This window comes from Chrysochloris asiatica, unplaced genomic scaffold (genome assembly GCF_000296735.1).
Source record: "Chrysochloris asiatica unplaced genomic scaffold, ChrAsi1.0 scaffold00052, whole genome shotgun sequence".
Classification (NCBI taxonomy): Eukaryota; Metazoa; Chordata; class Mammalia; order Afrosoricida; family Chrysochloridae; genus Chrysochloris; species Chrysochloris asiatica.
In genome coordinates, this window is record NW_006408570.1 from 575,768 (window position 1) to 594,473 (window position 18,706).

Genomic DNA, 18,706 nt, shown 5'->3' on the forward strand with positions numbered 1-18,706 from the left:
GCTTAGATCCAGAGGGCATGAAGGAAGGTAGAATCTCCACTGAGTAGTATCCAGTCTGTCTGGGTGGGGCTGATGAAAGGAGATGGGGATAGATCTCTTGTGATACAATAGTGAATAATTGTTATCAGGACTGATTGTGAGAGTTGGAAATGTAAAGGTAGATGTTTTGTAGCAAAAGGAGGGGAGTGATTGACTTTGCAGACTAGGAGCGGAGGTCCCTGGGACCATCAAGGGAGAAGAGTGGAGAACTGGACCCTACCCAGAGAAGCAGCAATGCCAGAGATGGAGGCAGAGATGATGACATGGGGAGATGGAGCGGCTGGGGACTTTAGACCCAGCGAGGGAGAGGGATTGTGTGCTGATGACCGGGGGGGGGCAGGTTTGCAGGATATACCCTTTGGTTGGTTGGTTGATGATGCATTGAGGGATTGTAACCATGGCAATGAAATGATATATGATAGAATGAATGTAAAGCTAATGTTCTCCCATGTAAACTGTCACATAATTCACATTAAAACATTTTTAAAAAGAAAAAAAAACTTTTAGAAGAAAATGCAACATTGGCATAGGGAATGGAACTTCATCAGAACACAAAAGAATGTATCAGAAAGGAAAGTGCCGTTTATTAGGTTATGTTTTATATATTTTACACTATGACAGAAGACACCATCACAAAGTGAGAAGACAAATCAGAGGCTTAAAATAGATATATGTACAGCATTTAAACAGTGAAGATTTGTGTCCAAAACATATAAAGAACTGCAAATTGATTTTTTTAATTCAGAATTATATTTTTGACTACAGGTGAGATTGAGTTTATGTTTGGTTTTTTTTTCTAGAGTTCTTTTATGAATTGCCTACTCATACTTTTTCATAATTTCAGTTGTATCTTTTTCGTAATATATATTTTTTTATTTTATGAATGTCTTTGCCTAAAAGTAACAGAAATCCTCAACTCAAACTGACTTGAATAATGAAGGAATTTGTAACTTTACAACGGGTGAGGTTATCTCTACAAGATAAAGTCATCAGGGATCCTCTCTTCTACTGTCTACTTTGCCAGCCTCCTGCCCCCAAACCATATCCACTACCATCAACTTAATTTTGACTCAAAGCAATCCCATAGGACTGAGTAGAATTGCTCCATAGGATTTCCAAAGCTGGATAGTGAGTTTGAACTGCTGACCTTTTAGCTAGCAGCCCAACAAGGCTCTGTTGCCAGTCTCCTCTTGATGTTGTTGAGTGCCATGGAGTCTGTTCTTACCCACAGCGACTGTGTACAGGGTTTCCAAGCGACTGTGTACAGGGTTTCCAAGACTATCAATCTTTGTGGGAGCCGAAAGCCTCATCTTTCTCCCATGGAGCAGCTGGTGGGCTTGAACCACTCATCTTGCTGGCAGTCTAGTGCTTATCCTACAGATCCACTGCACTCTCCTTGCCAGCCTCTTACAGGACTTCATTTTCAGGCTAGGTCCTCTCATGATTCAAAAATGGTAGCAACGATGCTGAGCATGCCCTCCATACCCAACAGTGTCCATAGGACCAGTGGCTCTCTCTGCCACCCTTTCTTAAGTGGGAGGATACTCTCCCCAAATTCTCCTAGCAGACATCCCTCATTGGCTAGGATCCAGTCTAGTCACCTCCATGCCTAAACCAGGAGAAAAGGAATTATTACAACGAGTGTAAACTTATCTTTTGGAGGTAGAATAGCTGTTGGGAGTCAGCCATCATCTTCACAAATGAATACTGGGAGGTTTTTGTCATATATAAGAACTACATTTTTTCCAGTTTCCCATTTCTTATAATATGGTTAATAAACAGATATTGAATGTCATATTTCTCAATTCTAAAACTTCAGTTGTGAGAGGCATTAGTAGAATAGCCTTTAGAAGAGAATCACAACATGAAGTGTTCCTTTGAATGAGTAAAGAAAGAGTACCACTCACTTGCACATTTGATTACAAGGCACTTCTTATCACGTAATCCTGGTGATGCAGCGGTTAAGTGCCCGGCTGCTAACCAAAGAGTCAGTGGTTCTAATCCATCAAGCAATCTACAGGAGAAAGATGTGGCAGTCTGCTTCTGTAAAGACTTGCCTGCCTTGCACATGATGGGACAGTATTGTCTACACTGCCCTATTGGGGTCGCTGTGAATCGGAATCAACTAGAGGGCCCTAGATTTTTTCTTCAGTATCACAGTATTTGAATCTCAGCCTTATTTACATTTAGAGTTTGAGGATTTTTCTCATTCTTTTTTGAACATTGCTAGTTAAACACAGCACCATAGCCACCCACTGCTTTTTATAACTCCTGCTTCTAACCTTCACTCCTTTGGTACCTTTAAGATTGACAGTATAATTTCAAAGCATGTAAAAGAATATTGGGGAATATTTGTCTACATTACACTTGTGGTTCCAATTCTATTTCTGTTCTCAAGGAAAAAAGTAACCCTGAAGTTAATTAATTTCTTTAAGAAGTTTTTGGAAAACAGATGCCTAAAAAGGGAGCCCACGATTAATTAGATCACACCAGCTCCTGTGAGCTTTCACGTTTTTATGATCGACTTCAAGAGGTTTGGCCATTTCGTTTCCGTTTCTAGACAAGTTAAGTAAGATCACACTTTCATTGTAAACAGTCAAACAATATCGAAAAATGTAGAGTGAAAAAGTGAAAGTCCTTTTCAATGCCCCCTAATTCCCAAATCTGGCTGCATTCCACAGCAGGGCCACTGTGTGAGGTTGACCCTTCCAAAACATTACCTATGGATGCATAGGCACACCTGTATATGCATGCCATTGCTGGCTTTTACATACATTTAATTATCCTGCACTTTCTCAGTGGCTTTTTTATCACATAGCACTCTGTTTTGGAAATCTTCCCATGTAAGTTCCCTAATGGTGGACATTTAGGTTGTTTCTAATTATTTGCTCTTACAAACAGTGCTATAATTAACATCCTTGTAAATGTCTCTTTGTGCATATGGGCAAGCATTTCTTTAGGGTAGCTATCTATGGTTTGGCAATTTCTACTGCCTTTAATTGCACTGCCTGGTATCTGGCAGACAATCTTCTGCATGTACAATAACTTTCCATGTCCATGCTCCATTATCGTGTAAGTTTCAGAAAGATGTCTTAAGCAACAATTAGGAATCTAAGTTTAAGTTCTTAAACTTATGTGGGTTGTTGTGGTTAGCTGAGGTGACACTTGGATAAATAGACACTTTTGCCCAGGGCTAAATTCACTCATGCACAGGAAATTATTTGGTGGCAGGTGAGGTGTCAGTACCTGCCTCCTCCCACTACATCCATGATACAGCCCATTATTATTCATAAAGCATCATAATATGGGGGAAATGCCTCTTAGAACTGAAGATTTATGGTATTTTATTGTCTCCAAATAAATAGCTTATTGCTCTCCCCCATGTTTTGAATAAGGAGCCTGTTGGCTCAATTGTTAAGTGCTCAGCTGCTCACTGAAAGACTGGCTATTTAAACCCACCCAGAAATTCCATGAGAGAAAGACCCGGCTATTTGCACCTATAAAAATTTTGTTGTTAGGAGTGAGTCATCTCCAACGTATAGCGATCCTATGTACAACAGAATGAAACATTGCCCAGGCCTGTGCCAACCTCACAATCATACCTATGTTTATGCCTACTCTGTAATCTGAGGTCATTATGAGTTGAAATCAACTCAAAGGCACCTACCAACCAACCGTTTTTGAAGAGTCCTTTCTCAGAGACTTAATACAACTGCTTTATTGCTAGCCTCTATTACATGCCATGGCTCTACTTGTATCTTCCTGTGCTGCTAGTTCAGGGGCAAGCTCCCCCCAAGTCTTCTTTTTGAGAACTTGTTTGCCATGTTTGTCTTTGCATCTACTGCTCTTTCTTCCTCCCCACTCTGTCCCTGTAAACTGGGTGCATCATTAGCTGTTCACAATCTGCAGGGTTTTGCATCACGATGGGTCTGATGTGAGAACATCTGCAGCACTTGAGCATATTTTATATTTTCTTCAGGACTTGACACTAAGCTTGCCATCGGCGTGAAGCAATCTCTCTCTCTCATTCCATGACATCTCCCAACATCAGTGCTTCCACGTCAGTTATGCCTCAGTCTTGAATGGTGTCAATCTGAATTGAAAATGTGCCAGCTTTCTTAACATTATCATTAACAGACTGCTTAATTAACCTGCTGATACCATCAATAATAGTTCTTGCTGGTGTGTTAGGAAGGAGACCCAGGGTTGGTCTCTCCCTCTCTGATTTGTTTAGGTTCTCAGTGGCTGTGTCTTGGGAACTGGACTTGCCAGGAGTGGAATGGAAAGGACCAGGGAGGGTTTGAGAAGGACAGGGCAGAAGTGTTAGGTCTACATGAGATCCTGGAAATTAAATCTCTGTGAAAAACTGGTGATCTCATTGCTCAAAGGTAGGGCTGCCTAGTGCCTGCATAGTCAGCAGATATTTCATAGATGGCCACAGTCCACAAGAGTGGCTGGAGGGCACGTGCCATCCAAATATAGTAAAAGCACTGAGAGAGAGTATGGGTGTTCCACAGGAAGCGCCTAGGTTGGCACCATTCTGAGGAGGTTTGTAGGATGTTCTCTGCCTTTTTTCTAGCCAGGCGTCTAAGCTGAGGGGAGGACTTACTTTGTCACCTGAGAAGTGTCCAGGGGTGACTATGTAGGGGGAAGGCAGCTGCACTTTCATGTCCTTTCTTACTTCAGCTTTTATCTCAAGTGGTTTTGTGTTTGAACCAAAGTCCTGCTCTCCCTACATTCTATATTTGGAAATTTGGGAGAATAAGCAAGATGCCAGCCACCACAAGGCAGGACCTCCACTCCAAAATTACCACTCTTCTCTTTGTCTGTGTGTCCCTCCTTCCCAACCCAACACACATACCACACACACACATACTTTGGGCTGTCTTCAGGATGTCATCCAAGACAAAGTTTAGCATTGTGGGTACATCTCCCCCAAGCGTTTGCCCCCTGAAACTTAGTTTATTCTCTGAAAATACCCCCCAACACATACACACACACATAATTGGGACTAGATACATTCCAGTCATCCTTGACTTTTGCTCACCTGACGGGTGTGGGTGCACAGGCTGACTTCGTGTGAGTTCAACCAGCACCCAGAAACCCCATGAAGACTCTTAAGTACACTCTGCCAAGTATGGGGTGGGGGTGGGAGGCTGGGAGCTGATACTGGAGCTTAAGTGCCCTGGACCACATTCTGTATCCTCAGCATTCCTGTATCCTTAACTATACTGGGATGGTACTGGTGGTGTGGTGGTGGAAGGGATCCTCTGAAGACAACGACTGCTGCATTGCAGGGCAGAAAATCCAAATATCCTGAGCTACTGAAGGCTGTGCTGCTCAGGGCTGTGGGGGTGCAGATCATTCCTAATGCCACTAGAGGGCGATCACTAACAGAGAGGCAGGTATGGGCTTCCCACCATTGCCCTCTGGGGCCCTTTTGGGCACTGAGTCCTGGGGGGCCCCTAGCACTGGCTGGAGCTCACCTCTGGAGCAGGGGAGATGCAGAGCCTACATTGAAACCCAAACCCAGGCTCTCAGCCTCCCCTTCAGACATGCTGCTGCTCCAAATTCCTTTACTGCTCATTCACATTAACTGTCAGCCTCTGGCCGTGATTAAGACAGGCTTTCTCAGTCTCAGTACTATTGACATTTGGAGCTAGAAAAGTCTCTGTTGTATGGGATTGTCCTGTGCATTGTAGGATGTTTATCAGGATCACTACCTGTTAGCTGCCAGAAGCACCCTGTTTCCCCCCTCACCAGGTCATGATCAAATACTGGCCCCAACAATTGCCAAAAACCCCCTGAGGGGAGAGGAATTGCCCCCAGTTGGCAGTCACTGCTTGAGACAAGTGAGTGTGCCTGTTTCAGGAAGAGGAGGGACTCAGGACTTGAATTCCAGTCTCAGAAAAAGATCTGTATGTGGTTACCATTGCCGCTGAGTGTCGTGTGGGAACACGAGAGAGTCTCAAAGATGGCATATGTGCTGTAAATACGTTTTAAAACTATTTGGTCTCCTGCTTTTTTTCTTCAAAAAAAATGCAGAGCTCTTGGTCAGCCCCTCTGTTTACTTCACCTCCCCACTTTATTGAAACAGGAGATGAGGCTAAGAGACCCCAGAGTCTCAGGTCACCCCTTACCTGCAGAACCTGCCCCCAGCTGTAAGCACCCTTGGCTCAGGCTGCAAGAGCATCTGTGGTCTCCTTCCCACTCCACCTGCCCACTAGGCCCCGCCACCCTCCAGCTCCCCAAACCCTTGTGCCCCCCCACTTTGGAGGGAGTGGGGAAGCAGCAGGTGTTGATGCTAATCAGCGTTCACAGCCCAGAACTGCAGTTGCTCCCAGACTCACACACTCCCCAAAATTAAACACTCATTATACAAAATTAATTGACATTAATTAGCAAAAATTAAAACTTTAAACACAGCAAGGCGCTTTTGGGGGAGGAGTGAAGCAGGCGGGCTTCGCATGTGTCACCTCCACTTCCCAGCCGTCCACCACCCCCAAGTCCCCCACTCCCATCCTGAGGCAAGGCTGGATTAGCTCAAATGAGGTCAGCACTGCACCTGGTCCCATGCCTAGGCCTGGCCAGAGGGACCGTGTGTCCTCCTGTCCCAGGTAGATGCCATACTCCCCTGGACACACACCTGCTCCCACAAAGTTCTAGTGGAGGGGAGCAGGAAGATATTTTCAGTGCTAGTCACTGAAAGTGGGATACCCCCAAATCTCTAACATCCAGTTATAGGAACCAGGAACCTCCCCTCAGTCTAGGTCCCCATGAGGTGAGGATCATGGCCAAAGAAAGGGACCCAGCCATCTGAGGCAAGAAGGTAGAAGGTCTGCCTTTAACTACCTAAGTCTCCCTTCCCAACACACTGCAATCCTCCCCTCTTCTGGGCAACCAGAGGGTTAGGCACTATATAGTCTTTCAACTCTGCCCTACTTGGCTTTGTGACCTCAGATAAGTTACTCCCCCTCTCTGAGCCTCAATTTTCCATCCATACGATAAGGGGGCGGTGCTGGTTGAGAACTGAGGTTCCTGCCTGCTCTGGCGCCTGCTGTCAGGGAAACTCATCTCTGGGAACTGAATTCACCCTGAGCAGCCAGGGGCTGAATGTTGGGGACTGGCATTTTCACAGGATGCTGAGAAAGGCAGCCCAAGGGTCTAAATTGCAGAAGGTGGAACATCAGGCGCACTGTGTAGCGGGAGGCTGTTCAGCCAGAGAGCCCTCCCAGATGGATCTCCACCCCACTTGCATTGCAGGCCGGCACCAGAGGGGAGGAAAGCTGCAGCCTTGGTAACTAGTCACTCCCTCAGCCTGGAGCAGCTTCCCCTCCTCCCTCACACTAGTTAACTTCCACCTTTGTTTACCAGTTGGCCAAGGGACAGCAAGATGAGGGGCACATGGACAGCAGAGCCTCACCTCTGCCAACTGCCTTTGAGTCCTTGTGACTTGGGGCAGGAAGGCTTGGGGAGAAGGAGAGATACCCCCAGGGTCTCATCTCCCTGATGGGATGCCATACTCACCCTCACCCCTGCCCCTGCTCCTTCTCTCTCCAGCCAGTGCCAATATCTGCAACGTGGTCCTGATGCGGTACGGGGAGCTGGAGGAAGGGATTGATGTCCTGGATGGTGATGGCAACCTCGTGGGTTCCTCCAGAATCGCAGCCAGACACGTGGGTGTGCCCAGTGGTCCAGGGGCTGGTGGGGAGGCCAGCAAGTGTTTCATAGTACCCTTGTTTTGCCCTCTTGATATCCCATCCTTACCCCACTACCTCCCATCGGACAGCCCCAGCCTTACCTCCTAGTGCAACCCCACCTACTTCCCTGCTAATCCCTTCTCTACCAGCCGCTCTGCAGCCTCTCCCCCAAACGCTCCACCCCTGGTCCCAACCCCATAGAACTAGCCTCCCAGATCACCTAACCCAGATGAGGTGCTAATTGGCAAGGACAGAGGAGGCTCCCTAGAGGGTTTTCTTTCCCTTCCTCTGGACTAGGGCCCTGCCCCTCTGGCCCTCTGTGGTCAGAGGAAGAGGTCTGGAGGACAGCGGTTTGTGGTTCTGAACTAGCAGGCACTTGTGGAGATGACACCCCACCAGGGAAAGACTGTGGGGGAGGACTTCAGACTTGTGGGAGCCCTAGGGCTGGTTTTTGTTACATGAAAGCCCTCTTTCACCTTTGGTGTCACTGGCCTTGCCAGCTCTAGCAATTGTAATTAACAGCAAAAAAAGAATCCCAGTCCTTACTTACCTACAGCTGTACCTCCTCAGCCTTCATTGTAATGATTAGAGACTGGCCTTCTGCCCCAGGGCTCTGTCCTCTAGTGCTGGGCCTGCAAGATCAGCTGTGGAGTAGCGGGGACAACTAGCTCTGCTCCTGTCATCTTGTCCTTGGTCATCTCGTCCACAAGGCTTTCACAATGAACCTATCTGGGGACCCTAGCTTGCTCCCCAATCTCCCTGCCCCACCTTTGTGAGGGGAAGTGGGTGCCCACCCAAGGCTGGTGGCGGGTAAGAGGCTTGGGTGTGCAGGTGCCAACGTTGCATCTCCGCTTGCTGTCCTGACTCTAGCCCTCCCACCATGTCACACCCACCCTACCTAAGAGGCTGCAGGGACCCTCTCTCAGACCTTCTGATGCTGGTCAGAAAGGACACAGGCACCTGGGAGATTTCTCATCCTGGAGCCCCCATCCTCCTACACAAAGAGCTAAAGCGCTTCACTCTTCTACCTGCCGCTGTGAGGGAAGCAGACCACAGACCACGACTCCGACTCCTCCTGGTGCTAAGAGCAGAGAGGCCCACTCTTCTGCAGCCCCTGGGCTTCCTCTGCCCTGCTCACTCCATCCCTGTCTGTGTGGCAGAAGATCCCAGGGACAGTGGGCTCTGAGTCATTCCTGAAGCCTTTTATTAGGGCCTGGGGCCCATGGGGTTAAGAGAACTCCCAGCAGTGACCATCAGAGTGCAGAACAGCTGAGTAGAGAGCATGCCCAGAGGAAGGCCCCAGGCAGACCGAGGTTAGAGACACACCATTCACTTAGCAGAAGCATTTCCCCTCAAAGACCAACCTTTTGTCACTGAGAAAGACTCACGCCTGAACCAAAAGCCTGATGCTCTGCAGCATCTTAATCTTTAAGGGGTGTCAAAAAGAAAGGGAATCCACCAAGCACTGTCGTCACTCAGCACCATGAGCCTCACTTAACTCGGCAGGCCTAGCTGAGTTGTTCTGGTCCTTCCAGTGTCTGCTTTGTTTTTAGAGCATCTCAAGTCTTCCAGATGCTTCCCCCAGCCTGCTGCACCCACCACCTGGGACCCCACCCAAGTGCAGCCCCCTTTCTGGGGCAGTCTCTGAGCTGCCCACCCCTCTTTCCTCTCTGTGGCAGGTGATAGGATCTGTTCTTTTGAAATGTGTTTTAAGAGGCCAGGGGTGGCTCTTTTCTATTGTTTGGAGTAAGACTTGATGAACAATTCCATGACTAATTCCAGTCTGCCAAACATGCTTAGCAGTGACTGTCCCCTGTCCCAGACCCCTCTCATTGCAGCTTCTGCTTGCTCCGCAGGCCCTGCTAGAGACGGCGCTGACTCGAGTGGTTCTTCCCATGCCCATCCTGGTGCTACCTCCAATCGTCATGTCCATGCTGGAGAAGTGAGTGGAGGCCCCTGAGCACTGAGGGGTCACAAGAGAGAAGGGAAGAGACCCACCTTCCCAGGGCAAGAAGGGATCAAGTGGAGCAGGCAGTCTGCCCTGGGTGGATCAGACTACCACAGGCAGTGCTCCTGGGATCGTGCCATGGGCATTTATGAGTATACTGACCCTGTCCTGAGGAGCTGGCAACTCTGACGTACGTGTATTAGTGAATCGTGCAAGATCATGTGTGACAATTGTAGTAGATGTGGGTCCAGCACCCACCTTTCCAGTTACCACCTCACTAAGCCTCAGTTTCTCCATTTGTAAAATGAAAATAGAAATGATCTCCCTGCCTGTCTCACAGGAATGGTCTGAGAACACGTATTTGTCATGATTGTAAAAAAAAAAAAAAAATGAAGGGAACATCATCATAATAATAGCAGAGTGATTCTCTTAATTAATGAGTGTGAAATTGAATCTGAAGACTTAAATGCTGCTGGAAGGAGAGGCTGAGGACTCGGGAAGGTCTAGGAGGAGCAGGGAGAAGGTTCTAGGGGGAGGGAACAAGATGGATGGATAAAGGCTGAAGTGGAGACCTCTGGCTTGTGTAGGTGTCTGGGAGAGGAGAGCCTCAAGCAGTTATTGGGATCGAGTTGGAGCCAGGACAGACTAAGAACAGAGTGTGAGGGGCATTCCATCTGTGTTTCTGGGGTTTCTCTGAACCCCCATCCTCAGAATTGTTAGCTTCCATCAAGTCAACCCTGAACTCAAGGAGACCCATGTAACAGAACTAAATGTTGTGCTCTCCTGCACCATCCCTGTAATCAGTTGTGGGTCAGATATTTTTGATCCACAGTCTTTCCTTGGCTAAAATTTGGAAGTAAATCACCAGGCCTTTCTTCTGTCCCTAGTTTATGGTCCTTCTTACTCCCATGTTTGTTGTTGTTGTTAAGTGCCGTCGAGTCAATTCCGACCCATAGTGACCCTGTATAGGGTTTCCAAGGAGCACCTGGTGAGCTTGAACCACCAACCTTGCAGTTCAAATGATTTTGCAGTCTGAAGCTTTAGCCCACAGCACCACACCAGGACTCCCATGTACTAATTATAAATGCCCAGCCCTTTAGTCAGATCTCTGTTCCAGGGCCATCTCCTCAGAGAGGCCTTCCCTGACCCAGCCCCTCCCCCATTCAAGATACCCACCATCACCCCCTCTCCCCTCACACTACCAGTTGTTGTTGTTACGTCCCGTGGAGTCGGTTCCGATTCATAGCGGCCCTGTACAGGGTTTCCGAGGCTATAAATCTTTATGGGAGCAGAAAGCCTCATCTTTCTACCGTGGAACAGCTGGTAGTTTGGAACTGCTGACTCTGAGGATAGCAGCCCGATTTGTAACCACTACACTATCTGCCCTACTGCAATGTAATCTCTGCAGAGGCAACTATGTTCCTTTTGTTTACTGCCAGGCACAGCATCTAACATAATTCCTGGCACATAGTAGATATTCAGGAAGTGTTTGTCGAATGAATTAATGATGTCATCTAACCCTAACAACAATGCTAAGAGGTAAGTACTACCTCCCACTTTACAGATAAGGCAAAAAGAGGGTGTGTGATCTGCTGAAGGCCATATGCTAGGAGATGGCGGCACCAGGAATGGCTCAGGAATCTATCTGGCTGCCATGTTGGGCTCTTGGTACTACACTGGCTGTCACTTCAGATTGTCATATCACATCATCAGCATGTCTTTGGACCCTCCCTGTGTGGAGACATAGGAGTAGCAGACTTGGGCCTGACCTCAAAGAGTCTATATTTTGATAAAGGAAGCCAACAAGACCCACACCCAGTCTGCTGTGGGTGAGATCAGACAATGTGTAAACGGCCAGGGGGGGCACAGGGTTAGGGGTTACCTCAGGGAGGGCCCGAGGCTGGACTTTGTGCACAGGGTATGGAGAGAGGAGAACAACCCAGAAGTATGGGGCCAACTGATGAGGAACTCACTGTCAAGCAGAGAGATGAACCCATTGTTACCGAGAAGAGTGGGGAGCCTCTTGGGGTACTTGAACAGATGCATGCATGTGGAGCACTGGGGTTTTAGAAAGTCAATCTCATATAAAGTTTACAACTGACAAAAATAAACAGAACCTGGGAGGGTTCTTTGTGCCCCAAATAGCAGTGACTGCACAGAAGGAGATGGGTCACCACGGCAGGGCATCTGTCTTCCAGGCAGACCTTGGAGTTTGCTGGGAGCCATGTGGTCAGTGATGGCTTCCTGGTTGGCATCTGAGTTGGGTTTGCAGAACAAGGCATGATGGTTCATGTCCACAGGTTTGGAGGTTTAAATTTGGGATTTGGGGGCCACAGGAAGTAGGATGGGATTGTTCTGGGTTTGACATTCCTGAGCCTGTGATCTGCCTGGAATAAAGGGTGCCTTGTGGTGTGGCTCAACTCAGGGTCCAAAGAAGCCCCTTGGGTAGGGGAGAGAGTGTAACCTGTGGTTCTCCTGGCAGCATTGTGTTTGATTGGTCTTTCCCTGGGACTCTTGGAAGGGTCTCTTGGGGCAGGGGTGGAGGAGAGAAAGAGTCCAGCCCAAGCCTCTCCAGAAATACCAGGATGAAGAAGACCCAATCCATGCCTACAAAGACTTACTTATCTGGCATATTCTCAGGGACTGCTAGTGACCACCCTAGAACTGTGTTGGAGACACAGGACAATGTAGCAGAGCGAGCTGAGACTTCTGGAAGGAAAACAAAATCTGGCCAGTCAGACATGGTATCAGAGCCTCACTGAACCTCATCACCTGGCTAGTTGTAAAGCTTTGCACTTTACACCTTTCAGCAGGTCCTCTGCTCTTTGTAGCAACCCCAACAACCCTCAGCTTGTACAGATCTGAGTGTTGATGGTAAGACCTCTGAGGAGGATGCTGATGGGGAAGACAACCCCCACTCTTCAGGAGCCCAGGTTGTGAGGGAGTCAGGGCAGCCAGGGAAAAAAAGACAAAAGAATGGTTACAAAGCAGCCTACTTGCAAATTAATGGAGTGCAAACTAAAACTCCACTCCAAGTGCAGAGGGAGTACACAGCAGTGGGGGAGACAAGCTGTTGTGTGGCAGGGCCAGGGGCTGGGGCGCCCTCTGTTTATCCTCTCTGTGAGCGGTCCCTGAGTTTTCTGCTGGGATGAGAAAGGTTGTCCAAGAATCTCAGTGAGACTCTTGAAGTTCGCAGTCAGATGTGAAGGAGCTTCCACCCCCAGCCCAGAGCACTGCCCCCGCCCCTTGAAGGGATGCACATCCCCTCCAGCGCACACTCACAGATGTGATAGGCCTTCCGCTCTCAACCCTTCCCTGCGGGCTGCTTGGCACCCACACTCCACACTTCACACACATCCTCCCGCCAGCACGTTCATCCATGGAGCTGGGAGGGAAGCAGGTTGTAGGCTTAAGTCTGGGAGACAGAGCAAGACCCTAGATCAGTGCCCACACGCCCACCTAACCTGATCCCTCTAACTTGGAGGCAGGGGGGCCTCAGTTTACCCCCCAGCCCTGTGTCTCTGCACCATGCTGGCCTCTATGCTTTGGACAGCACAGGGCAAGCCAGGGAGGTGGGTGGGACAACACACCCTCTGTGGTGGGTTCCTGAGGCCGCTCCCCCATCCACCACATCCCCTAGCATCCTAGCATCCGGGTCTTTCCTTTCTCCCAAGCATTCTCACATCCTTCCATCTGCATATTTTAACTTCCCCAGCTGCCTTTCCTATCCCTCCCTGCCATTTCCTTCTCCTCCCCTCCCCCTGTGTTCACTCCCGCCCCGATCTGGGCTGGGACTTCAGAGCTGGGAGAACAGCCCCCTTCCCAGTAGGGAATTTAGTCTTCCCACTCCCACCCTCAGGAACTAAGGCCACAATGCCACACCACAAGGCCCCAAGGACTGAACCACACCTGCCCTCACCTGACTGGAATGGAACTTGAGACTCTCCCTGTCACCCTGCCATCAGTGACCATCAGAGCTGTATCTCCTGAGACTTCATACCCTTTTCCCTTCCTGCCCTGGGCCCCTGCTTCTGGGCCAGGAGGTAGCCTAGCTTCCCACTGCCTCCTGAGAACCAGAGCTCCCTGGGTGCTGCCTTGGAGAATGAGCCTTGTTGATCTGCTTAAGAAGCGGGTCAGAATTGAAAATGGTCTCAAAGTTCAATTCAGCCTTACTCCTGCCCCACTCCCCACCCCTGACCTGCTGTGGAGGCCCTGGAGGACTTGGGCTGGGTCCATAGGTAGTAGAAAGGAATGGAGGAGAGGAAAAGGTGCTACCAGACCTAGGCGAGGGTTGGGATTCAAGATGGGTCTGAGCTGCTCTTGAGCCTGTGGAAATTCCCCTTTCCAATGGTCGGTTTTATTCAGCAGCTGGACAGATCTTGGGATCTGGGCCAGAGGGGAGGGCTAGAGGAGAGGAGTCTAGTCCCCAGGATCCTCCCTCCTGCCCCCACAGAACAGAGGCAATGACAACAGTAATAAGAACACAATTTCTGAGCACTACCAGGAGTGAGGAAGGAGCTCTGGTAGCGTAGTGGTTACGAATCGGGCTGCGAACCTTAAGGTTAGCGGTTCGAAACTACCAGCTGCTCCGCGGGAGAAAGATGAGGCTTTCTACTCCCGTAAAGATTTACAGCCTCGGAAACCCTATACAGGGTTGCTATGGGTCGGAACCGACTCGATGGCACATAACAACAACAACCAGGAGTGAGGAGTACAACACGGGGCCCGTGGGGCGACTGTCCTCTGTCCTCTAGGACGCTGAGTCAGAATCAACTTGACAGCAACAGGTTAGTTTTGTGTTGTTTTCTGAGTTTATTATGTGCCAGGCCTATGCTAACCTTTCTACTTGTTAATTTACAAGTTACTGGATCTTCATTGATTCCTTAACAGGAACATTCTGGATCAGGTTTCTCAAGAGAGATCTTGGAATCACCTGTCTTAGATTTATGTTGTTGTTAAGTGCCGTGGAGTTGCTTCTGACTCATAGTGACCCTGTATAAGGCTTTTGAGGAGTGGCCAACCTTGGAGTTAGCAGTCCAGTGCTTATCCTACAGTGCCACACCAGACTTACGGAGGGCGTCTAAAATGCACATTCACAGGTGGCCAAAGGCCCTTGGGAGTCTGCATCTTTGATCAGCTGCTCAGATCACCCCAGTGTGCACCAAAGCTTTAAAAACTGCGGCCCTCCCTTGTACTGCCTGCTCAGGGTCAGGTGCTCTTGGGATTCGTGTCCCAGGAGATGAGGATGGTTCAGGGTTCGCTTGTGGCCACAGCCAGCCCTGCTCCTCTTCATATCAGGAGCAGATCACATGGACACCTAACATCTCCTGGCAACTCTCCAGCCATCTACCCAGACAGCACATCCCAGGCCTCCCCAAGTGCCGTGTCTGGTGAGTCCCTTGAAAGGACCTGCTGGGTTGTACAGACAGAAAGCTATAATGTACAACATGATAATGGAGGCTTTGCCAGCTGGTGTGGCCCTCACTCTGTCTGGGGAAATCCATTTTGTCACAGAGCTGGAGGACCCAGGCCTCCTCTCCTGCCCAGGAATCCCACCTTTGAAGCCATGGGGAGTGGGTGACAGCTGTGAGCATGCTGGGATGAGACTGCCAAAGGGTCCTGAAGGCAGGAGCCGGGACAGCTCAGGTGACAGCACACCTGCCTCCTGGTCTTAGGCAAATCACTGCCCCTCTCTGTGGCTCTTGGATGAGGCTGACAAGATGACCAGTGGGAAGAGAACCTTCCTTCCAGACTGTGCATATGTGCCTGTGTGCTTTATCTCCTCTCCTGGACTTGGCATCTACTCTGGTGTGTTTGCGATTTCATGGACTGCCTTTGAGGGCTCTCTTGCTCTCCTGTGTATCTCCTCAGAAGCTGGGGCAGCAGTCTTATCTGTGGGCTCCTCCTGGCACAGGATGGACCCATGGTGGCTGGGTGGATGCCCCCAGTCCTCTTCAATGATTTGAACTCTTTGAGAAGGGCTGGGGAGAGGGTGCCGATTGAGGAAGCCCCCAAATATAAATTTTGCCACTGCTACTTAGGTCCAGGCTGGCAGTGGCCTCAGGCCCATGCTGCCTTAGCTCTGAGACTGAGTGGCCAGCCCACTCCATCTCCGGGTTTCACAGGCCCCTCCTTCTCTCCTTACAGGACCGCTCTACTGCAGGCGCGCCCCCGGCTGCTCCTCCCTGTGCAAAGCCTCGTGTGCCTGGCAGCCTTTGGCCTGGCCCTGCCATTAGCCATCAGCCTCTTCCCGCAGATGTCAGAGGTCAGTGGGTTGGTGGGGCGGGGTCAGGAGCAGGACAGAGAGGGGCCCTGGGAGGTCTAACATTGAGTGGACTCTGGCTCATGGCAACCTGCCCCATATATGTCAGAGTAGCACTGTCCTCCATGAGGTTTCCAATGGCTCAAATATTCAACCTTTCATTCACAGCTGAGCACATTAATTGTTTGCACCACAAGGTCTTTTATTAACAAATACTTTCCAGCATTGACTGCCTTGCACTGTGCTAGACACGGGGTTTATAGTCATGAATGAGACAGCCCAGGCGCTGAGCTCTTCAAGTTGAGGGTCCCGTAGTCAGCAAATGATAAACTGTGGAATAGCAAATGGAGGGTGAGGGCTGTAAAGATGGGAGAAGTTCAGCGGAAACCAAACACAGTCTAGAGGGGAGCAGCAGTTAATCTGGGGCCTGGAGGATGGGATGGAGTTGTCCACATGAAAGGGGGCTGGGGAAGACACATCGGCCAGGGTCAACTGGTGTAAGAGGTCTGCAGTGAACCAGCGGCACACAGCATGTGCCAAGAAATTACCAGAGTCTGCAGTACATTAAGGAGAAGAACAAGATGAGGTGGGCCAGCAGGTGGGACTTGGGATCTTGGAAGCCGAAGTAAGGAGGGTCACGGCCATCATAGGGCTGTGGGAAGCAAGACCACTGATTTCTGATCTTGAGGGGTCCTCGTGGCTGTAGGGAAGAGGCTGTGCTGGAGCTCTGGAGGAGAATGATCCATCCAGAGACTGTGGCAGGCATCCAGTAAGAGATGGTGGCAGCTTGGACCAGGTTGTTGGCAGTGGGCATTGAGAGAAGTGGGCCTGTTTGAGGGTTCAGAGGCAGCTGTATCCGGATTTGGGATTTTGTGAAGAACTGAATGTGGTGGGGTAGGCAGGGAACTGGCAGGAGAGCTCCAGCTTTCTGATTTGGAACAGCCAGGCAGATGTAGGCACTCCTTAAAAAGATGGAGACACTGGAGGAGGGACAGAATGCTGAGTTACATGTGATCTTGAGGTGCCCATAGCACATCCTAGGAGAGGCATCCTGGCAGGCGGTCAGGCTAAGAGAGTGGTCTGGGCTGCAGGGGTGGAGCCAAGTGGAGGCCAGAGCTGTAGGGAAGGGAGTGGGGGTGGGCAAAGTGAAGGCCAGCAGCGTTAAAACAGTCACAGAAGCCAGGGTAGTGCATGGGGTCAGCCGGGGAGTGTAGAGAGAAGAGCCCAGGCAGGGTCTGAGGAGGTATGGTCAGGGCTACAGGGTTGATGGGTAGTCCACAGGGTCAGGTACTGTGAGAGGTCAAGTTTTTTGAGGCCTGAAAAATGTCCACTGTGACCTTGGGTTATTAAGGCACTTCCAGTTACTAAGGGAGGCCCCAGCAGGTGGGTGAGGAAATGGGGCCCGGTAGGACCAACAATCTAGTCATGAAGGCTGGCACAGAGGGAGAACAGAAACAGGCTAGCTGCTGGAATGAGATGTGTGGATCAAGGGAAAATTTCTTTGTTTTGTTCTGTTTCCTTTTTTCAAGGGAAAATACTGAACCAAAGGGAAACTTTGCCAGGAGAGAGGTTGAGGACATTGGGAGGGGTAACAGGGAGAATCTGTAAAGAAGATTGGAAACCAGAGCACAGGTGATTGGGTGGGCTTTGGCAGGGGAAAACCCCCTCCCCACTTTCACAGGAAGAGAGGGGGAAAGCACGTACAGTTTGGATCTGGGGAAGTTAAGGACAGTGTGCTGATGTCTTCTCCATTCTCTCTGACTGAACAGAGAGGAAGCTGGGAAAGGTGGGCATCAGAAGTCTGAGGATGACAGACAAGATTTGTAACATGAGAATGAGATATGATTCACCAGGGAAGCCTGGTAAATGATGCGAGGGGATAGCAGGTGATTGCTGAGGGTGGAAAGGACACTGGTCTGAGGAGAGGGGTGGGCCAGGGTCCAGCTCAGAGAAGGGGGTGCTGGACTCACTCAGGCTGGGGAATCTAAACTGGATTAGGAATGAAGATGGGGGAGCAGAGTTTGATGGAGAGGCTAGGCCAGGGGAGTCAAAGGAGGACTATTGTATTTGGAGTAGTTGAGCACAATAGAAGACAAGGCCTGGTCCTCCTTCAGGTAGGTCCTCAAGAGGGGTGATAGTAAGAGCAAAGGTTATTGAAAAGTAGGCCAACCAACGAACCAGTTGTTGTCAACTCCTAGTGTGTGTCAGAGTAGAACTGTGCTCCAAAGAATTTTCAACAGTTGATTTCTTTGGAAGTAAATTATCAGACCGTTCTTCCAAAGCACCTCTGGTTGGACTCAAGCCGCCAACCTTTTGGTTACCATCTGAGCACGTTAATCATTTGCACCACCTGTGGACTCCAAGAGAAGTAGAAGGTGAAAAGAAGGGGTCCAGCCTGGGGAGTGAGGCTCAGACTGAGAGGTATGACTCAGCTCCCACCTTAAGGAGTCCCTTACTTAGTCAGGATAAGCACTGAACTGGAAGATCAGTTTGAATCACACTGTTGGCTGTTCAAACTCACCAGCCATTCCTCGGAAATCCTATACAGGGTCACTATCAGTAGGAAAAGACTTCATAGCACTTAACAACAACACATAGCCTTAGAGTTCAAAGAGGAGACTGTGACAGAGGTGGAACTCATGTCTTGGCAGCCAAGTAATACAGGGACAGGAAACCTGGCACACTCCCGACAGCATTGTACCCAAAGGGCCTAGCCTTGGCATAGACCCAGGGCTCCCATCCCCCTGAAGAAAGATG

General features: G+C 49.6%; 1 protein-coding gene across 1 annotated transcript in view; it reads left to right on the forward strand.

Annotated features, from left to right (window-relative positions):
• The window catches only part of SFXN5 (sideroflexin 5), a 205,617-nt gene that overhangs the window by 174,215 nt on the left and 12,696 nt on the right, over positions 1-18,706 (forward strand). The window contains exons 11-13 of the mRNA XM_006862888.1: positions 7,600-7,715; positions 9,596-9,681; positions 15,835-15,952. Coding sequence (XP_006862950.1) covers positions 7,600-7,715; positions 9,596-9,681; positions 15,835-15,952 — 320 coding nt within the window. The remainder of the gene's footprint in view (positions 1-7,599; positions 7,716-9,595; positions 9,682-15,834; positions 15,953-18,706) is intronic.